General features: G+C 32.9%; 1 protein-coding gene across 1 annotated transcript in view; it reads right to left on the bottom strand.

Annotated features, from left to right (window-relative positions):
• Positions 1-206: 206 nt before the first annotated feature.
• The window catches only part of LOC129216563 (kelch-like protein 10), a 32,624-nt gene continuing 11,689 nt past the window's right edge, over positions 207-21,141 (bottom strand). Inside the window, exons 4-7 of the mRNA XM_054850777.1 lie at positions 13,310-13,620; positions 11,020-11,211; positions 7,381-7,500; positions 207-388 (exon numbers count right to left, since the gene is read on the bottom strand). Of these exons, the coding sequence (XP_054706752.1) occupies positions 207-388; positions 7,381-7,500; positions 11,020-11,211; positions 13,310-13,620 (805 nt within the window). The remainder of the gene's footprint in view (positions 389-7,380; positions 7,501-11,019; positions 11,212-13,309; positions 13,621-21,141) is intronic.

Raw genomic sequence — 21,141 nt, 5'->3', positions numbered from 1 at the left:
CAAATTATCATGCCGGGGCGCGAGTCTCATTGTTGATGACGTCAGGAGCGTTACTCGATCATTGGCTATTATGATTGCTATGAGGGTTATGCAACTTGATGGGAGTCTTTTTGCCGTATGTCTAAAATTGCCAGGCGTAATGCTTGCTCTCTTGTACGAAGTGAGCATCAAATAATGTTTCATCAACGTATTCTACCTAAAATATCTTAAATGTTTTTTCGGAGTGTTGTACAAAATTCAATTTTACCTTTGATTGAACACAACGAAATGCCGCTTGAATCATGTAAAACGCATGCGCCAAGAGCGCTTCTATGTTTATTAAGACTCGCAACTTTTATCCACTTGTTATTCTCATCTAGTTTCTCAACATCAGGCGATGTGTATCTACCTAAAATAGATAGTCCAATACATTCATGGAAAATTCTGCGAACATCGTGAGTTAATAAAACACTCGAATGGTGTTAAACCATCAACAAGCAAAAATAAAATTATTGCATCTACTTGGATGTGCCACTTTGAACCTGTCGTGACGTGATTTTAGTTTTCACGTTCAATCAGTTCTAAGAAAAAAGTGGAAAAAAAAAAGAGGAGAGAAAAAAATAAAAAATAAATAAAACAGAATATACACTAAAAACAAAAAATGTTGGGACACTTGAAAAAATTCACATGTTTACGAATTTATCGAGAAATAAGAAATCAATTGTTCGATATTTTTTGTCACATAAAAGGTATGCTTTTGCTGTCATTTTTAATTACCCGCATTTAGGGGGCCAGCAACGACTTGAAGAAGCCAAAAATGTTTTTTGATCATCCTTCACCGTAAATACAGTAAAACCTGTGAAGTTGACAACCTGTCTAAGTTGACCGCTTTTTTCACGCATGGAATTTGCCCTTATCATATAAATCAATCTCTGTAAGTTAACCACCTGTTTAAGTTGACCACTAAAGTAGTGCACCGCAGGTGGTCAACTTACACAGGTTTCACTGTATCTGGCAATATGCTGTATAGTTCAGTTTTTAATTTCCTTACCGTGATAATTACCGTTACCGTGCTTACTTACCGTTTTAATTTATGTTAGAGATTTTCGCGAAAGTATCACTTATATTCCTAAAAATTTATCAAGGATTGCTTTCAAAAATACAAATTTTATTTTATTTGCAACTTTCTGGCTTATAACACGCAGAGTTTTCGGTCCGGCTTACCGAATTGCTTTAAATGCTCATATTTTATCAAATTTTTAATATATTTTTTTCAAATTTCAGTTTTACATTTCTCTAGTATGCTATCAAATTTTCTGAAAACTTGGTACGGTTTGATGATAAACTCGCGTTATAAGCCTAAAACCTGGCCATAAAATGGGTATTTTCGCAGTAAATGCTAAGATCTTCGTGAACATAAGTGATATTTTAACAAAAGTCCATAAAATAATTGCTCAATGTATGCACTCTCATTTTTGAAATTTATAGCTGATTCTCAGTTTTTTATGGTGAAGGATGATAGAAAAACTTCTTTTGTTTTTTCAACTTGTTGCTAGTTCATTAAATGAATGGATGATTCAAATTTTCTTGGAAAATGTTAGCTAAAACATATTTAAGGGGGTCCGTGATACAAAAATCGTCGAATTTTACATTTATTTTATCATATAAAAAAAGTTCCGTTTTTTCTGCATGAAAGGACGTTTGAATCTTGTTTCTATCTTAATTAGAAAGAAAGATATAATTATTTCTTTGCATGCATTTATAACTAATATTATATTTAACTTTAAAATTTTAAACGCGTTTTTCTCCGAGATGCAATTTTTCTCGAATTTTTTGCATTCAAACCCCTATAAGTAAAGAACTGATAAAGTAATGAAATTTTGAGTACACCTTTTTTAAATAGTTTATTATAATTTTCATTTGGTAAATTTGAAAAAAAAAAAAAACCGTTTATTTCAAAAAATATGACTTTAATTTTTAAGTCTTCAAATTTTTTGAAATTTTTCTTCAAATATTTTCTATTTTTTATTGAATTAATATTTCTTAAATCGCCGAATAAAAAATAAAGCTTAGATACTTGGGCAAAATTTTTTGAAAAAAATTTCAAAATTGACCAAGAATATTTTGAGTTCTAACTATTTAAAGGAACCCTATTAAAAATAATAATAATAAATTAAATTAAGATTTTTTAAAAAAATATTTATGTTATGATTTTGCTTATTAAATAGATGGTGAATCAGTGCAAAAAATTTCATAACCCTAAACGGTTTAATAATTTTTTTTCAAAATATTTATCTCCTTAAATTTAAGCCTCCTTAAGTGAAAAAAAGGTGACAGATAATTTGTTTAGAACTTTAAAGTATTCAAGGAAATGATTATTTGTGTCGCACAGGATAAGTCGCATACAGAAATTGTCTCCAGTTGAAGAAACAACACGACAGGGTGGCAACAAGACGCAGCGAAATGAAACAATCGTAAACAACCAAAATATTTAGAGTAAAACAAGGGCTGAATTCGAACCAAGCGTGAGCTTTAATGTTAGTTTTTCTACGAAAAAATCACGCTGGATAACAGCAACTGTCAGGGCTCCATCTCATATCTCTCACTACAAAATAAGTAGAAATGTGCTTCTCTATTATTGGCACTCCTTTCTCTAAATTTTCCTTTTTGTCTAATATGATTCATCGGATTTTTTCCAAGGTTTTCGATGAACAAGATGCATCGTCCTCTCACTTGGAAAAGGCGTTTCAAACGTGATGAGATGATATACGCGTGATTATATTATCGCGATACAATAAAACTTAACAAATATGTTTATTTTGGACTAGATTTCTACCAACCAGTTTTTTTTTAAATAATATTTTAGAACAGTTGTTAAATTGTGTATGAAATGAATTCATCGTCATACACATTGAGCTAGGAGACTCACTATGAAGTCCAGTGACTTCACAGTGAGTGAGATTGAGACTAAAAATTCAATATGCTAAAATGAGTTTAACTCTAACGCACTTAGCACGTTTGCTAAAATCAAACGAACATTTCTGTCAAGACGGCAGCAAAAGGAAAAAATGGTAGACTAGATTGCTCTCAAAGTGCTTTTCATTCTCCGAGTGCTGGAGATGAACAAACGAATCCCAACTAGGGATGTGCATTGGTATGATCGAAACGACTCTACCGGTAGACAAATCAATGAGCAATGCGGTGAAAGGAAAAGTCCGCACATTGTCTACAGGTAGAGTGATTTTGAACATAACACCATACGGATGGCCAGAAATAAGTCGGAAATGTATTTTAGTTAGAAGATTTTTTGATGGAATATCTAACGTTTCGAATTCATGTTCTTAAGTTAAAAAAGAATACTTTTTGAGTACTGTAACTAAAAATTCGATTACCAAATACAATATATATATATATATATATATATATATATATATATATATATATATATATATATATATATATATATATATATATATATATATATATATAAGAAGAGTTCTAATTGTTGCTGAAAAAAAATGCCCCCTGCCTTCGCTGTTTAGCCAATATTTCTTTTACCTTTTCTTTCTTATGAGCGGCTAGCATTCCCGTACCCGGCATTGCTCGGGTAATGGAATTTGCAGGGTTAACAGTGCTTGGTGCACCTAGTTTCGAAAATCCCCTATAATAATTACTTATTACCTATAATTTTTTCTAATTTTGGGAGGATCCCTGGGTCCCTGGACTCTTTATACATATGCCCTTGTCCTTAACCGATCTTTAACTGTTATTAAAGATCCTTTTAAAGTATTGATTATCTTTGCAAATACAGGCCATCCACATTTTATTGTTATACCTATGCTTAAGCAAGAACTTCTTTGTATACAACATATTTAGTTTTTTTTTCTGGTGCTAAAATTATTAAGCTGCTTGATGACTTTCGAGCAAGCTACATAAAATTGGTCGTGTTGAAAAAAAGTCCTCTCTTAAATCGATCCCTGCTACTTTTAATGTTTGTCCTTGTGACTTATTAACGGTTATTGCAAAGCAAACTTTTACAGGAAACTGCACTCTCATAAATTCAAAAGGATAGTCCACTTGTGATGATGTTCTTAAAAACTTCGTTTCTAGTTTTAAAAAAATGAAAGCAAAAGACAGAAATATTATTATTTGACTTGAGAAAAGCCTCGAGAATCACGTGAGAAACAAAAACAATATCAAATTTAAAATTCACTATCGAGCAAAAGTTGAGAAGAAGTACTGACTAATGATTTGAATGGAGGAAAACCTCCAAAAATAAGGGATTTAAATTTCAATGACAGGTTTTGATTTCACAGAAATTAAGGGGTTTTAATTAATTTCTCCTGAACTAATTGATATTTCGAAAAATCCTTTCTTAGTGGATACTTTCGTAATCATGTGGACATGCCTGCCAAATTTCAAGTCAGAGGCTTCAGCGGTATTGGCTGTGCGTTGATATATCTTAATATATAAAAATCTTCTGTGCGGACGTTTGTCACCATAAGGCTTTTAAACGGCTGGACCGATTCTGATCAAATTTTTTGTGTGCAATTAAATTGTGGCAAGCATGGTTTCGAAGCGCAATGGATCGAATCGGAAACGTTTTTGTTTTTGAATTAATTAATTTAAACATTGGATGGTTATATCTCCCAAATGATTAATATTTATTTTAACCTATTGTTGAGCGAGAACTGAAATAAATATTTAACCCGTTGCCAAAGGACAATAAGCCAGCTCTGCTTTTTGTAACGAAATTTCCTACTGTAATATGTCAATTGAGAATAGATAAAACGTAGAGAGAGAGGGAGAGTGAAGCCTTCATTTCTCTTAAAAGGAACAATTTTAGGTCCCGTGATATATTTTGAAGTAAAGTAGTGTAAGGTTCACGCAAAACGTGTATTCTGTCGTCGTAGTTGAACCATGTGACCGGATCGGTGCTTTAGGTTTCCTAACCAAATGATCAGAAAGTACCGTACCTAGCAACATTTTTTTCTCGGCTGAAATCCATCAGAGTTTTGGCACCAATGTCAAGAATACTTTAAGGATTATCTAACTAATCAGCACATTATTAAAGGAAAATATGGTGGAACTTAAAGACGAAACAAATTTTATTTTCGTCCAGATAAATTACAACAGGGTAGTTCTGTACACAAAAGATCAGTGCAGTGGAAGATCGGGGAAATTTCGATAATTGGGAATCTGACGCGGTCGTCTCATTTTTGGCGTTAATAACTTTATTTTGGTAAGCATGCTGATTTATAGTAGCCCTATGTAAACAGATGTTTCCGTTCTCTTTGTTTAGCTTTGCAACGAAAAATACCTCTCGCGCAGGCGCTGGAGCCAAAAATTGACGCCAATGAAAAAAGATCGCCAGATTCCCAATTATCGAAATATTCCCGGATGATCTTTATTTTTGAAGGAAAGAACAAATTAGGCAATATATGAAGTTTTAAAAGTTTTCGTACAAAAGATCGGACTGCTAATCGGTCGGAGTTGACTTCGCTCACTGACCGGCTGGATTACAGTAACATGGTGCTTGGCGACTTTGGCTATTAACAATAGAGTTGCATGATCATTTGTTTACATTTTAAAGCTACTGTTAATGTAATTTATTGTATTTTTTGTTTATTTGGCGAAATATTTCAAATGGCAAAGAATTTTTTTTCGTTTTTAAAGGGTTTTTAATCATTTTAGTTGAAGAGGGGATTCAACAGGAGGGGGGATGAGTGATTTCGACCCCACCCCCTCCCTAAATCAGAGAGCTGTTTTTACCTTTATATTTTTTTAAACGATGTCCTTTTGATTGTTTTATTCTTTTTCATATGGGGGATGTTGCAACGGGATTCCCCGTTTGTCCTAGATGGGTAGTTAGTTTTTTAAACTTAATATTTGAGGACGCTTTTTATCGTTTGAGTATGACTGAAGGAACAAGCCATCAAGTACGGGGAAAAAATAGTTATTAAAACAACAGCTCAGTAGGCATTAGATAAATCAAGTTGTAATCAATATACGCATTCTGACACCAAGCAGCTTAACTCATTTTCTTTTCACTTATTTTTTTCAAAAAAAAAAAAAAAACGGTTCAAACACTTGATTGTTTATTGACATTTTTTAACTTTTCAATTTACAAAGTTTGAACGGAACAACGTCTGTCGAGTCCTCTAGTATGTATATATATATATATATATATATATATATATATATATATATATATATATATATATATATATATATATATATATATATATATATATATATATATAATCTCAGGACATTGATTTTTATATTTTATATATTAAGATAAGACATGAACTCAATTTCATTCCAGTCCACGATAACCAGAGGAATTTCAATCTAATGTACATGAGATGACATTAACTACACGCACGCAACATTATTACATTAGACGCAACGCTAAAATAGTGCGTCTTAGTAACATGAAGCTACGAACAAATGCTTTATGTTACTAAGATTAAATCGCATTGAGGGGGAATATGTACAAAAATTATTTTAAAAAATGCAAAACCTTTTTTCAGTAAGTTCGTTATTTTATTTCAATTATCCAAGTTTCCTCACCTATCTTACACACAATATGCATAATTCAAATGTTAACTGCTGCGTACGTTTACTTAGCACAATACCCTTACAATCACAAATGCTCTTATGTTGTTGACCCTAAATCATAGAATTAATTTAGAACTGATAAATTTTAAGGCATTTATCTTCCCTATCGTTTCCCATTTGATCCATTACAGTCTGTTGCTTATTTCCAACGATTTTCAACACGGTTTTTCACTATATTGCTAAAAAGAAAATACAAAATATTAATGAAAAAACTTAACAATATCAATAAAATAAAGCAAATTGCGCATTGTTTCTTGAAGAAAAACACAGTTAATCCCCGATTCGATTTTTTTTAAACAAATGAGTCAGTAAAAGCAAAGCGATATAAGCAGACTTTTTAAAGTTTATCCTAAGTTGAATTCTTTTTCTAAATCATGCTCAGCAGCATCCACCAGAGCTACTAGTACTATCTCCTGCCCTTAAACAGAGCAGAAGTTTCCCTTCCATCTGTACTGATTACTTCCAAATTTTTAATTTTGGCACTTACATCCCTCTGCTTCTCACTGTCTCAAATGTATCCAACCTTTACTAAGTCCCTTTCCCATTTCGTAGAAATTAAATTGTGTAAAATTAGAGAATGCTTCAAGTTTTCTATGCAATCAAACTCCACAGCTGCGAAAATGAATAGAAGTACAAGCGATTAGTATGCTTAACTGTTTTCTACAAAATTATTGTATCGTACTCCACTAAAATAATTAGAAAATATCAAAAGATATAATTGTAAAGAGAAAACCACCCCAGCAAAATTATGACAAAAAATAAACTGTGTATAGTTACCATTATATCCTCCTATAGCATATACTTCTCCTTCAAACACAGTAGCGGCGAAATTGCTTCTAGTGGTCAGCATAGGGCTGAAGGACGTCCAACAGTTTTCAGTTTCATCAAATTCTTCAACTGAAATAGTGAGTCGTTGCTTTTTTTTTTGTAAAATTCACATATATTTTACTCTCTGATATTTTTCGGGGAAGTCTTCTCACTTCAATACTTTGAAGAGTTATTATGCGTTGATTGTACAGTCAATGTGAAAATTAAATGTATAAATAAATTCAAATTAAAGATTCGAAGCGTATGAAAGTAAAAATATCGTTAAAGAAAGGTTTTTATTTACAGGCCTCTCAGCTAATCATTTTCCCCTCCCCTAAACATTTTTTTTTAATCGTATGTTTTTGAAAGTTCGTTTATTTGAATGTGGATCCATTTCCCCCCCTTTCCTTTGAAAATAAGCTTGCAAGATTTATTTCTACGGTGATCAGCGAAAGCCCCCTATAACCGTGCATTTTGTACAAATGGAATTTTTCGCTTGATTTCACTGCTAGTACCTTTAAAGATAGTAGGTTTGTCTCCCCCTCCCCCGGGCTACATTTGCACTCTCCTTCCCATGAGCGCTTTACTGACGCTTAAAAACCTGTGCACTTTATTCAAGCTTTTAAATTTTATCGACGCGTTAAAAGTCTTTTCGTTTGGTATCTTTTTACTAATAATAAAGCTGAAAGTCTCTCTGTCTGGATTTCGGGATCTGTCTGTCTGGATTTCGGGATCTCTCTCTGTCTGGATCTCTGTAACGTGCATATCACCTAGACCGTTGGGCCGATTTTCATGAAATTTGGCACAAAATTAGTTCGTAACATGGAGCGATTTCGAAGCGATTTTTTGAAAATTTTATTTTGTTCTTTTTCTGTTCCATTTTACGAACATTTTACCGAGCAAATGATCATAACGTGGACGACCAAACTATACCATAACGCGGACTAGCAATCTACCACATGCGACCATGGGCGAGCTAATGATTATAGCAAATTCGCAAGAAATTCATCGTCCATTATTTAAATATACAGGCGAACCAAATGTCCTTTTAATTTTCTACTACGGGGAAAACCGTGCGGGTACCACTAGTAAAAGAAATAAGCGAACACACTGAGATTTTAACTATTCACCGATAACTGCAATATTCAGTTGAAAGAAAACCATTTTTGTTTTGTTTTTCTTTTCTGAAAATGAGTTAATTATATTTCTTTCAGTGTAAAACTTTTCTGAATGTCTGGTATTTTCCCTTCGTAAACGGATACGATATAATTAGTGATGTAAAATACCCGGGTATTTATTTATAGGGGTAAATACCCAGGGTATATACCCAGGTAAATACCCAAAATGGGTAAATACCCGGGTATTTATTTCAAAAATTTATATTCAACTAAAATACTTTTCTGTATGTATTCCATTATGTATATATACAATGAACCATATACAAAACAATAAAGTTTTGCACAAAAATTGTATTTTGATCACATATTTAAAGAATTATTGAGCGAAACAGCTTAGCAATCTAATATGATATTCACATTAAATGTGTTGGATATGTCTTATCAATGTTGATAGCCAAATTTCGGATATAAAAAGTCATTCTACAAGAAGAAAAAAGCTTAACTGGTTACAAAAAAAAAAAAAACAAACATCATTTTTTAAGGTCCTAGTCTTTTATAACCCAGTAATATGTCCCTGCATGACATCAAAATGTAACGAAGTGTCGCTCAATTTAATATTACTATTTATTTACCTATATCTTATGCAGAAATTTCCTCCAAACTTAGTTCAATTGTTCAGGTGTATTCTGTATCACACACACATATATATATATATATATATATATATACACACACATAATATACATAAACATTTAAAATTCATTTAAAATTTTTAATCTTTTATTTTAGGGTTTATGTTTAAAAAAGAAAATATTCACCTTTTAATTCTACCTAAAATTTTTTTGCAAAATGCGCAATTACTAGGGGATTTACCCTGCCTTCAGATAAATACCCAAGAAAATATTTACCTTCCTACCCTACAGGGGAGCAAATGCAAATGAGCAAGGCAACAGAAAAGAAAATTTCGCTTCTTTTTTTTTTTGCTTATTAATGTGAAAAGTGTTTCTATATTTTCCATGTTATCACTTAAATATCAGTAAAATAAATAACACCATAGTGTCTTAATAACTTCTCAGTTTATTCTTCCAAACATCCCTCATGCTTCCTTTTTTTCATTTTGGATATGACTGAAATAGATTGTGATTTTGAAATCCTGAAGTTCATAATGAATTGCTTATACTTCTCCAATTATGACATTGAAAAGAAAGATTCTTTGGTTCACGATATGTTTCTTTCATGATTTCATCAAGCCTTTCAATAAAAAATATTATAAACTGTGTAATACATATGTATATATCAGTTTTACCAATTTTTTCATATTTAGCTTTTTTAAAAAAATTTTTATTCACTTTTTTGCATTTTTTATAAAATACCCAGTTTTTGGGTATTTACCCAGGCCTTGGGTAAATACCCAGGTAAATACCCAAAAAATATTTACCTACCCGCTGGGTATTTACCCGATCCACATCACTAGATATAATCTACTATTGGAAAAAATAAAGGACTAAACATGAGAACGCTAGAAATGCTCATCAAAAGAGAGAGTGTGAAAGAGAGAGAGAGAGAGAGAAACAAATGAATGAAGGAGGAAGAAAATAAAGGGAAATGTTTATAATTAATGCAATCTTATATAAAGAAATGCAGTTTTTGTATGTTTGCTACTGCAGAACTCGAGAAGTGGTCGAAGGATTAACTTGAAGTTAAATTCTTTTTTTTCTATGGAAGACAAATATTTTTTTTTTCTAACTGCAATGCACCTTTTTATTTGATTCTCTTTTCTTTGGGGTAAGAAATACGAGTTTAGAAGGAAAGCTGTCGTTATTCTAATAAGAAATTTTAATGCTTGGAAAAGATGTGTGCATTTTACTCAAATAAAAGGATTTTTTTTTTTAAACTTAGGAGATTTTTATTAACTCAGGGGACTGCCTTTAAACTGGTAGCGGTTTACCTCAGTTTCACAGACATTTAAAATTTCCTCCCCTCCTCCTTTAAATATATGAAAAGGTAGTATTGGAACTAAAAAGCGAGGGGCGGGGGAGGAAATTTCGTATCGGTGAAACTAGGAGACACCTACTTAGCATGGTCATCGCTCTTAGCATGTTTTCTTGTTTTCATAGATGTATGGACGCATAAGCTGTAATTTACTACTGAGTAGCCCATATAATGCACCCTTGCACCTTAAGTGGTCTATATAATGCACCCAGCTCAGTTACGACTATTCACTCATCAGTACGAAACTGCAGTTTCTGAATGCCGTAAACGAGCTGTTTGATAATATAATTAAGACCCGATATAAAAACTGAATTATACACACGGCTGGGAAGAGATGAAATGAGTTCCATCTATGAATCAATCCCCTTTCATGATTTAACTCATGGTATGGCTTTATCACATTCTATGAATAACCGAATTATCTAAACAACCCTGCTTACTTTGAAATTTAAATATTTTTCTTTTTTAGTCTTCGATTTTTAGTATAAAGATTACTTGCCTGTAGAAAGTCTGTCGTAGCCATCGTAACCACCAAGGGCTAAAATTCTTCCATTATATGAGACCAAAGTCAAGCCACTTCTTGGACTGAGCATGGGAGCTATGAGACTCCACTGGTCAGAGTTTGGGTCATAAATTTCAGAACTATCTAGTACAATATCACCGTCGAATCCACCACAGATAAAAATGAGTCCTAACAAAAGATATTAAATGACTTTTGAAAATATATTCAAGAAAAACACAGAAGTAAAATGTATAGAATTCCAGAAGACATAAAGAAAGCCCTTTACATCCATCAAAGATTCATAATAAAGGTAGAAAAATAAGAAAATAATATTATTTTTAAACACCGTTTTCTTACAAAAGTCTTTCTTCAAAAAAAGATGTTTTTATTTATTTATATGCATTTTAATTTACTTATTTAATAACTGAAAACACATTTCAACTAGCAACGAAACGGAAAAGCTATTTTTTTTTAAATTGAAGGTAAGTCTTCAGACAATGTATTTAGTGGTAGAGAGTTGAGTTGTGAAAAGCAAAGGGATTTAAAACGGAGGTTCTAATGTTTTAAGTACACGCGTTTAAAGTTCAGATACAAGGTAGGTTTTTATTGAATTTTTTCCCTAAATCAAAGTGTTTAGCAAAGCCTACTAGAAGCACTGAAAAAATCTCTTGCCCTAAAACAGATTAAAGGTTCTCCTATCGTTTTTACTGGATATTACCATTTTCTTTAACTGTTGTACTAACATCTTTTTGCTTCTCATTGCCTCAATTGAGTTTCTACAGTTTACGATTCTATTTCAGTGAATGAAAAATATAAGGAGGTGGTAGGATGGAGAAAGATATTTGATACACTGTTCGAAGTGAACCAATAGTTTCATTGCTAATACATTTGAGAACCTTGGGATAAAGCCCTCGCTATGAGCTTTGTTATCGTTTGCTATTGATGAAACTAAAAAATTGACTCATTGTAATCTGATTCTAGTTATCTTTAGTTTGTAAAATTTCATGCTGAAGCAGCTCAAAATAAATTATTTCCTTTGTTCTGTAATGTCAAAGCTTCTTCGGTACTCCTCAATATGCGAAATCATAACTTTTTGAGTGGTGTCACTGTTCCAGAGGTTTAATATGCGAACGGAATCCAAAATTGTAAAAAAATAATAGCTTAAAAAACTAAAAAAATACGCTTTAATAGCAAAATGAACTAAAAAGTTAAAAATAATCTTTGGATGACATGTATATAAAGTAATTGACTAAATATTTAAATTTATTGTAATAGAAAAAAAAGCGTGGGGGGCTGCCTTTTTACATTTTTGTATGGATAACAAGTGGAAGAAATTTAAGAATACTGATAAGAAGCCCCCACTCTTTTTTTCTATTACAGTAAAATTAAGTGTTTGGTCAATTTCTTTATATACTTGTCATTTAACTTTTTAGTTCATTTTGCTACTAAAGCGTGTTTTTTTAGTTTTTAAAACTATTATTTTATTTCTTACTTTTTCGTTCATTTTGCTACAAAAGCGTGTTTTTTTTTCAGTTTTTTAAACTATTATCTTTTAAAGTAAGATTTAGATACTAAATATTGCTAACACTTTTAACTCTTAAATGAAATCTTCGTGCGTGTGTTCGATTTCTATAATAGAATGTATCTTAGTATTCTATTGCATTATTTGCATCAGACATTTTGAATGCTTTCTGGTAAATTCATGTGCAAACATTGTTGCACTCCGCAGCTCTGATTTGTACGTTGTAAGTAATTCTAATAAGCCACTAGCTATTTGTCCAAAGGAAAGTTGGACCCACAAACATACAAGTTAAGCTAATAAAAGCGTGTTTATTAGAATAAACCAATAATTTATCCTTAATAAATTAATTTGATTATAGAATATTGCATTGCCATCGGGTATGAGGTTGCATTCCAAATTTTAAAAGAATCCGATCACAAAGAGTGGGCGAAAATTGAGTTGCAAGATTATAAATTTAATTTCGGTGTAGACGGGATTAGAACACACGCCCAGTGATTCCTGGAGGTGGACGTCAGTGAAGATCCGCGCCTTAGACCGCTCGGCCACGAAGGCACATAAAGTGGTGGAATGTACTAACAGTAATAAGCCACTAGCTCTTAGTCCAAAGGAGAGACTCACAAACATACAAGTTAAGCTAATAAAAACGTGTTGGAAAACAAAAAGCGTCCTTCCAAAACTACTAAAATCTACGGTTAGATGAAATTTTAACCATTTTATTTTTAGATTTTTAATTTTACTACAAACGTATTTAAATAAATTGCTCACCTTTATGCACAGCACTAGAAGCGTCACTGCGTCGGTGGTGCATATTGGCGAAAAACTGCCATTTCCTCAGCTTTGGATTGTATTTTTCGCACGACTTGAACCTATAAATTCCGTCATGGCCCCCCATGGCGTAGATCAAACCGCAGTGTGCAACAGCAGTCACGTAGCATCGAGATTTGTGCATACTCTCTTTGCGGGACCACTTCCTGGTCTTTATATTGAAACAATAAGTGTTAGTGTAGCAATAGCGTCCATCAAATCCTCCGATAATGTAAATCAACCCGCTCAGCACCACTACTCCGTGGTAGGCTCTGTAATAAAATTGAAATCTGTCTTGAATCCTTATTCATACCATATCGTGAAATTTCATTTATAAAGGGGGGGGGGAGAGATATATATAACATGGGGACGCTCGGTTTTTAAGCCGTATTAGAATGTATAGAAGTCAACTATACTGACGTGAGGAAAAGCGTCTTCATATTTTTCCTTTTTCTTTTGCATTTATGTCATCTATTGTACTTTAGTTTTATTTTACAAGTTTGCTTATTTGATTTCCGCTGAAAAAAATAATTAAAATATATATATATATATATATTAATTTGAATTTTTGGCATCTTGAATTCAAATTATGTTTTTCGCAATCACGAGCGTGTGTGTGTTTGTGTAGGCGCATGTGTGTGGGTGTGTGTATGCATGTAGACATATGTGTTTGTGTCTGTGTGCAGGCATGAGTATGTGTGTGTAGGAGTGTGTCATTGTGTCTGTGCGCAGGCATGAGTGTGTGTATGTGTGTGTAGGCGTGTGTGTGTAGGATATGGACGCAACCTGGAGACGGTTTTCGCAAGAGGAGCAGCATCGTGAGGCCGGTCGACGCGACGGTGGTGCTGGCAGAGGGAGGTGGTGGGAAAATAAAAAGATAGGACATTAAAACAGTCAAATGAGAACAATATGCAATCGTGATTGCTCAAAAAAAAAAAAAAAGACGTCAAATTCAAACATTTTCTTATCATTAGTATGGAACCTAAAACGCGTTTCTTCAAATATCTCGGAAGCACATTTCTACAGATTAAGCTTTACTTTTCCACGGCAGTATACTTCATTAAGATCTTAAATGTTTTGGAGGACTCCATGCACTGCTCCATCATTTTTCAACTACCAGAAAGTCGCCCATCAAGGTATGACGGGTGAAAATTGCTACTACATTTGAACGAAACCATTGCCTGTTTGGTGATATTTTGATAGCTGACATTTTAACCCTAACTCCAGCATATTAACCCTAAACTCCAATAGGTAGCTTTCATTGTTGACAATTTCTTTCGTTTCTTTATTCTCCTAAAATGAGTCCTACCAGTAAAACAGTTAAGTTATCGGATCCAGTTAAGCTCTGAAGAAAGAAAGCGTTTCCTTGCAAGTCAAGTATCAAATTATCGTGCCGTGGTGCGAGTTTCATTGTTGATGACGACGGCTTTACTCGATCATTGGCTATGATGTGTATGAGGATAGTTCTCTTTCTTTACGCTTAGTAAACAATAAGAAGGACGATTTTTAAGTAAGAAGATGTGCAGCAAAGTGAAACAGTTAAGGCATCTTATCTTTTTCAAAATGAACAAATTGGAAATTAGTGATAAAAATTTGAGTACATAAAGAAATAAAGTTTTTAATTCCTTTTACAAAAAAAGGAAGTATTGTATTCGCGAAAAAAATTTCACCCAAAAATCGGCCTTAATTTCCATTTTGATCACCCCCAAATGAATGTTGAGTTTTTTTTACCCGACCACACGTGGATATGTGCCTTGGGACGTAAAGACACCCGAAATATCCATTTTGACGATCCCCGAGCTAATTATAACGAGTTTTCTCGTGACGTCTGTATGTACGTATGTATGTGCGTATGTGTGTATGTATGTCGCATAACTCAAGAACGGAATGTCCTAGAAAGTTGAAATTTGGTACGTACACTCCTAGTGGGGTCTAGTTTTGCACCTTCGTTTTTGGTTGCATTTGGATGCTCCAAAGGGGGCCTTTTGCCCCTTTTTGGGGGGAAATCATTGTTAATTTCGATGTAAACTCAAGTGGTGTTGTAATTTGGCGGACACTTGGCGATATATCGCCAGTCTTTCGGTCGCCAAGTTTTGTCGCCAACTTGGCGACAAATTTGGCGGTTTTTTTTTAAAATCTGGTGTTACTTTGGCTACTGTTGGTGATATTTAGAGAGTAAACTACTGAATCATATTAAAACTACCAATAATGAGAAAATGACCTTAAATTGGAGTAAAAGGAAGTCATGTGATGCACACATCAGCTCGATTTAAGCACTTTAACTATACTTGGCATGCTTGTCACGGAAACATCTGAGGCTTGCTTTTGCTTATATCTTAGCAACTAGACTATTTAGAGACTTCGCGATTGCACTAAACGATTTACCTAATCTTAAGGTACAACTTTACGATGAAAAATTGAAATTCTAAAAAAAAATATTATTTCGGTTAGGATGGGAAACAGCAAATTTCATGTTATTTCCCCATTAAATGATTAAATATAAAAAACATTGCTACAAAACCCATTGTTACAAATATTCGTTGCCTTACAACAGTTAGACTAATGGTAATCATAATGAAAATCTCGAATGATGGTTTCTCTGGAGCAAGCATGAAATGTATTCCGTATTACTGCTCTCATCTATGCCAATAATTGATAACGTAACGCTAACGCTAAGTAAAGAGACCTATTAGGATCTTTATCACGAGTAATGTGTACTATGTATCGAAACTTGAATTAGTTTTGGAAACCTTTAATACTTAAATGGTTTTAATTAAATGAGCAAATATAAAACCTAGAGAGGAACAAGGATTACTTTTTAGTGCCAACTGCATAAAGTTTTAGACACGTGTATAGGTTTTTTTTCCTTTTAGTACGGAGCATTTATATGAAAAAATAAGGTGAAGTTTCATGATTGTAACATTATTCTGTGTCTGAAATACATTTACACTAAAAAGAGTGAAACAACAGAATTAAAAAAAAAAAATACTAAGCACTTTTCATAATGCACTCTAAAGGACAAAATAACTTTTCTGGGTCAGAACGGACAGTTTAAGTATTCCTGCAGTTTTCAAAAATTCCAAGAAAATAACTCCACAAACGAGGAAAAGTGCGGTTCTAGTCATTTCAAACCTAGCCTTCTCAATACGAAAAATATGCATGTTTCAGCACTCAAAGTTATGATTGAAATCTAGATAATTATAAGGAATTCTCTTCATAACTTGAGCTGCACTTTTCTTCGTTTCTGGTGCTATTTTCTTGGAATCATTGAAAACTACAGGAATACTTGAAGTGTCCACCATTCTGAATCAGAAATGTTATTTTGTCCTTTTGAATGCATTATGAAAAATGTTTTCTATTAAAAAAAAATCTGTTGTTATTATAAAACTTGCATTGAAACATTTTTGGCAGTAAGTTCGTAACTTCAAAAAAAAAAAAAAAAAAAGTGCTAAAATATTAACTTTTATTTTATGGAGCTAAGTGAAAAGGAAATACTTTTATAATGAAATATTTTCCTTTCGATTATTGAAAATATTTTTGATCCAATGAACGTGCAAGAGTGAATAAATGAATATATGTTGAAACTTCAAACAAATGAATAAACCAATTAGTTCATGCATGAAAAATAAAAGGTAATGAATTAGAAAATATGTGAATGAATGACTAAATAAAGCAATTTGTCAAATGAAGAAATTTAACCTGTACTATTTAGTGTTTATCCTTAGTTCTTCTTGCTTTGTGTTCAACTCTACCAAGAGCGCGTGGTTGGGAATGAGAAGTTTTCTATGCATTGTTTAGCATTCGATTTAATATTCCAACTAAACTGAAAGAATGATCTCAACTTTATAGTTCTTGAGATTTAATCTGATTAAAGATAATGAAACTATGAATAGATATCAACTCACTCATTTGGCCAAAATATTACGTTCACTAAACTATTCATGGCATTATTTTTTGTGATATTTTCTAGGCGTTTCACGATATTAAATTATAAACAAATGCAATGAGTTGTCCCACATCAGGAGTATTTTAGAGCCTTTCCACTGTCACGTGCGGGACAATATACTCTGTAATTTCAGCAACATTTTGCCATAGATCTTTATTTTTAAGCGTTTTTATTATACTTGGTCTGATTGTCACGGCGGAGAAATCTGAGTCCTGGTTTTCCTTATATCTCTGTAACTAGACCACTTAGAGACTTCGGGATTTCACTAAATGATTTGCTTAATCTTAAGGTACAACTTAGAGCTGAAAAATTAAAATTCTAGAATAAATTTATTTTTTCAGTAAGGATGGAAAACAGCAAATTTTATGTAATTTCCCTATTAAATGTTTAAATATAAAACCCATTGTTAAAAATTTTGTTGCCTTGCAACCGTAACGTTAAAAGCAATCATAATGAAAATTTTGAATCAAGGCTTCTCGGAAGCAGGCATGGAATTGGCAATAGGCCAACGCATCAGCTTAAGTTTAGCCATTTTGGATGGGATTTTTTATTGTTGCGGAGCTAAAGTTACCAGAGCAAAGCTTCGTGTTTCGCCAAATTTGCAGTAAATAATATTTTATTTTATAAACAATACACGTGTGTATGTGTGTGCAGCTAATAATCGCTCGCAGTGAACAATCATCAAATGCAATAACTCGCCAGAAAAAAAAAAAAAAAAAACCCACGCAAACTCGCGCTCCGATCCAAAATGGCTGATCTTAAGCCGATGCACTGGCTCGGATATATAGGGGCCTTAGGCAAGCATAAATCCTAGAGAGGAACAAGGATTAAATTTTAGTGCCAACTGCTTAAAGTTTTAGACACGTACAGTGGCTCCCAAAAGTGTTCGTACACCAACGACTTTCAATGAAATAGGACTCTATCCATTGGTTAGACATAATATTTCGGAATAGGTATTTAATTATAAGATATATGATCAATTTTAAACAAAACTAAATGAAATGTTTTTAAAAAATACTAAAACTTATTTTTTTTAAATAAAAATCCAAAAAGTGCCGGAAATTTTATCTCAAAAAAGTCTTTGTGCACTTAAAAAAATGTCTATATATTATTGAATAATCTAAATTTTTATTGAGTTATTTAGCAGAATATCATGCAGTATCAACAACACTTTTTAAACGTCTGAAAATAGATTTCATTCTTTTTCTTTCCTTTTTTTTGCGTAATTTCGGAGTAAGTGTTCAACCACACTCCCGAGAGTCTTACTGTTTCTAGCTCTATTTTCGTTTCAAAGCCGTATTTTCGTAATCTAGCCTCCAGATATCTCTAAATAGTTACATTAAGTTCAAATCTGGAGATTGAAGGGGTATTTTCTAAACTTTAGGACAATTTTTAAGGCACTAGACGCAAACGTTGAAAACCGTGTGCTTCTTATCGTTATCTTGATAAAAAACAAAGTTGTTTCCGATAACCAAATTTTCGACTAAGACTTTAAAATTCGTATTTAAAATATTTAAATTAACAGCATGATTCATAATTTCATCCAAAAATTCCAAACTACCAAGTCCTGGTGCTGACATGCACCCTCACACAAGAACACTTTCACCGTCCTGATTAACTTTTCCAACTAAGTTCTTAAGATTAAGTTCCTAATTTTTTCTTCTATTTACAATTATGCAACAATTTAACCAAAAATGTTGAATTCATTTCTATCTGTATGTAAGATGCAATTCCAAAACGTTTTGAGCTTATTTATCACTAGAGGACCCGATAGACGTTGTTCTGTTCAAACTTTGTAAATTGAAAAGTTAAAAAAATTCGATAAACTATCAAGTGTTTGAACCGTTCTGTTAAAAAAAATTTCAGTGACTAAAAGTACTTCTTTTGGCTGAAGGAAACGACCCCATTTTATTTGCTTCTGCCACTATCAGCAAGACCATGGCCGAAGAACTTTGGCCCTTGGTCTTTGGCGTCCACAAATTTGGCGACAATTGGGAAAATTGCTAGGACTCTTAGTTTTCAAACTCTTCCCGCAATTTCTACATTGCCTGCGGCAATTATCATAACGTAGATCGTAAAATATACAGAATTGGCGAAAACATTTCCCCATTGCTTAAATTCCGTGGGGCCAAGTTTGTGGACCTTTAAGGTATTAAAATCAATCGAAACTAAGAGACGTAACCATGGCAATTCGAAACAAAACATCAGTAATTTTAATGGAGATTAGATTTATTCAAACTTTATTTTTAACGGCTTGTAACTTTTTTTCCTTTGGAGATAGAGGGTTACTTTTCGACCGAAGGTCGAGATATTTCTGGAGTAAAAAATGTCGGTTTTTCCAATGGTGTCAGAAAGAGAACTCTGGGACAATTCCTTCACTTTTTATTGATAGATTTAATGAAGAAAGTATTGCCAAAATTTCAGCTAAGCCTAAAAAAGTTCGAGATTAAAATGCAAATTGCTCCCGTCGTAATGAAGTCAGAGCATTGAAACAAATTGCTTAGAACGCGGAAAATTCTACCCTTTTCAACGATATAAAATAATTATATGTGCAAGTAATTTTTCACCCCCTTTAATAGCCAATAATAGGCAATTTACGTGAAATTTTGGGCCTAAATTGGAATAAAAAAAAGAACTATGTATCGGATTTTTCCGAATTATAGCCTATGTTACTCAGTGAGAAGGCACCTTTCATACAGTGAAAGAATTTTTCAAATAGGTGCAGTGGTTCCGGAGATTACCTCGAACATATAAACACACAAAAATCCGCCCTCTCTCTTTGTAATATTAGTAAAGATTGATTTTGCGACGAAAAGCGAAAGTTTTCTGTTTTTCTCACGGCCAAGAAAATTTCTGCGGGAAGAGGTTCCATTTAATCCAGCTAATCAGAGAACTTGGCGAACAATTTCAGGTGAAAATTAAATATTAAATGTAAAATTTTCATTTAATTCTGCAAAAACTTTTGCAGTAATCAAATGTGTATTTTTCATAAATTTTTTAACTGTAAATCTTCGATAACACTTTGTCAACTTCGCCGGTTGACCTTTGCTTACCTTGTTTTCGGTCCGATTATTTTCTTTAAAGCATTTTATCAAGCACTTTACTATAGAATGGAATAAATTAACTAATTTAGAGACATTTCAAACCAATATACCGCTAATGTGAGGAAAAAATTCAAATTTCGAATGGTGTTTGTGGTTTTTTACGAATACAAGCCATTTTAAAGTAATAAGCGCAATATCTTTACTAATATTATAAAGAGAGAGGGCGGATTTTTGTGTGTTTATATCTTCGAGGTAATCTCCGGAACCACTGCACCTATTTGAAAAATTCTTTCACTACATGAAAGAGGCTTTCTTACTGAGTAACATAGGCTATGATTCGGAAAAATCCGATATATAATTCTTTTTATATTCCAATTTAGGCCCAAAATTTCACGTATATTGCCTTTATTGGCTATTAAAGGGATGAAAAATTACTTGCACATATTAATATTTTATATCGTTGAAAAGGGTAGAATTTTCCGCGTTCTAAGCAATTTGTTTCAATGCTCTGACTTCATTACGACGGAAGCAATTTGCATTTTAATCTTGAACTTTTTTAGGCTTAGCTGAAATTTTGGCAATACTTTCTTCATTAAATCTATCAATAAAAAGTGAAGGAATTGTCCCAGACAATTCTTCCCAGAGTTTTCTTTTTGACATCGTTGGGAAAAAGCGACATTTTTTACTCCAGAAATATCTCGACCTTTGGTCGAAAAGGTAACCTTCTATCTCCAATAGGGCTCGACCGATGGCATTTTTTGGCCGATGGGCCGATGCCGATTGTTGGCCGATTGTTCAAAGAT

This window comes from Uloborus diversus, chromosome 2 (assembly GCF_026930045.1).
Source record: "Uloborus diversus isolate 005 chromosome 2, Udiv.v.3.1, whole genome shotgun sequence".
Taxonomy (NCBI): domain Eukaryota; kingdom Metazoa; phylum Arthropoda; class Arachnida; order Araneae; family Uloboridae; genus Uloborus; species Uloborus diversus.
This window is presented reverse-complemented; position numbering and strand designations above follow the sequence as displayed.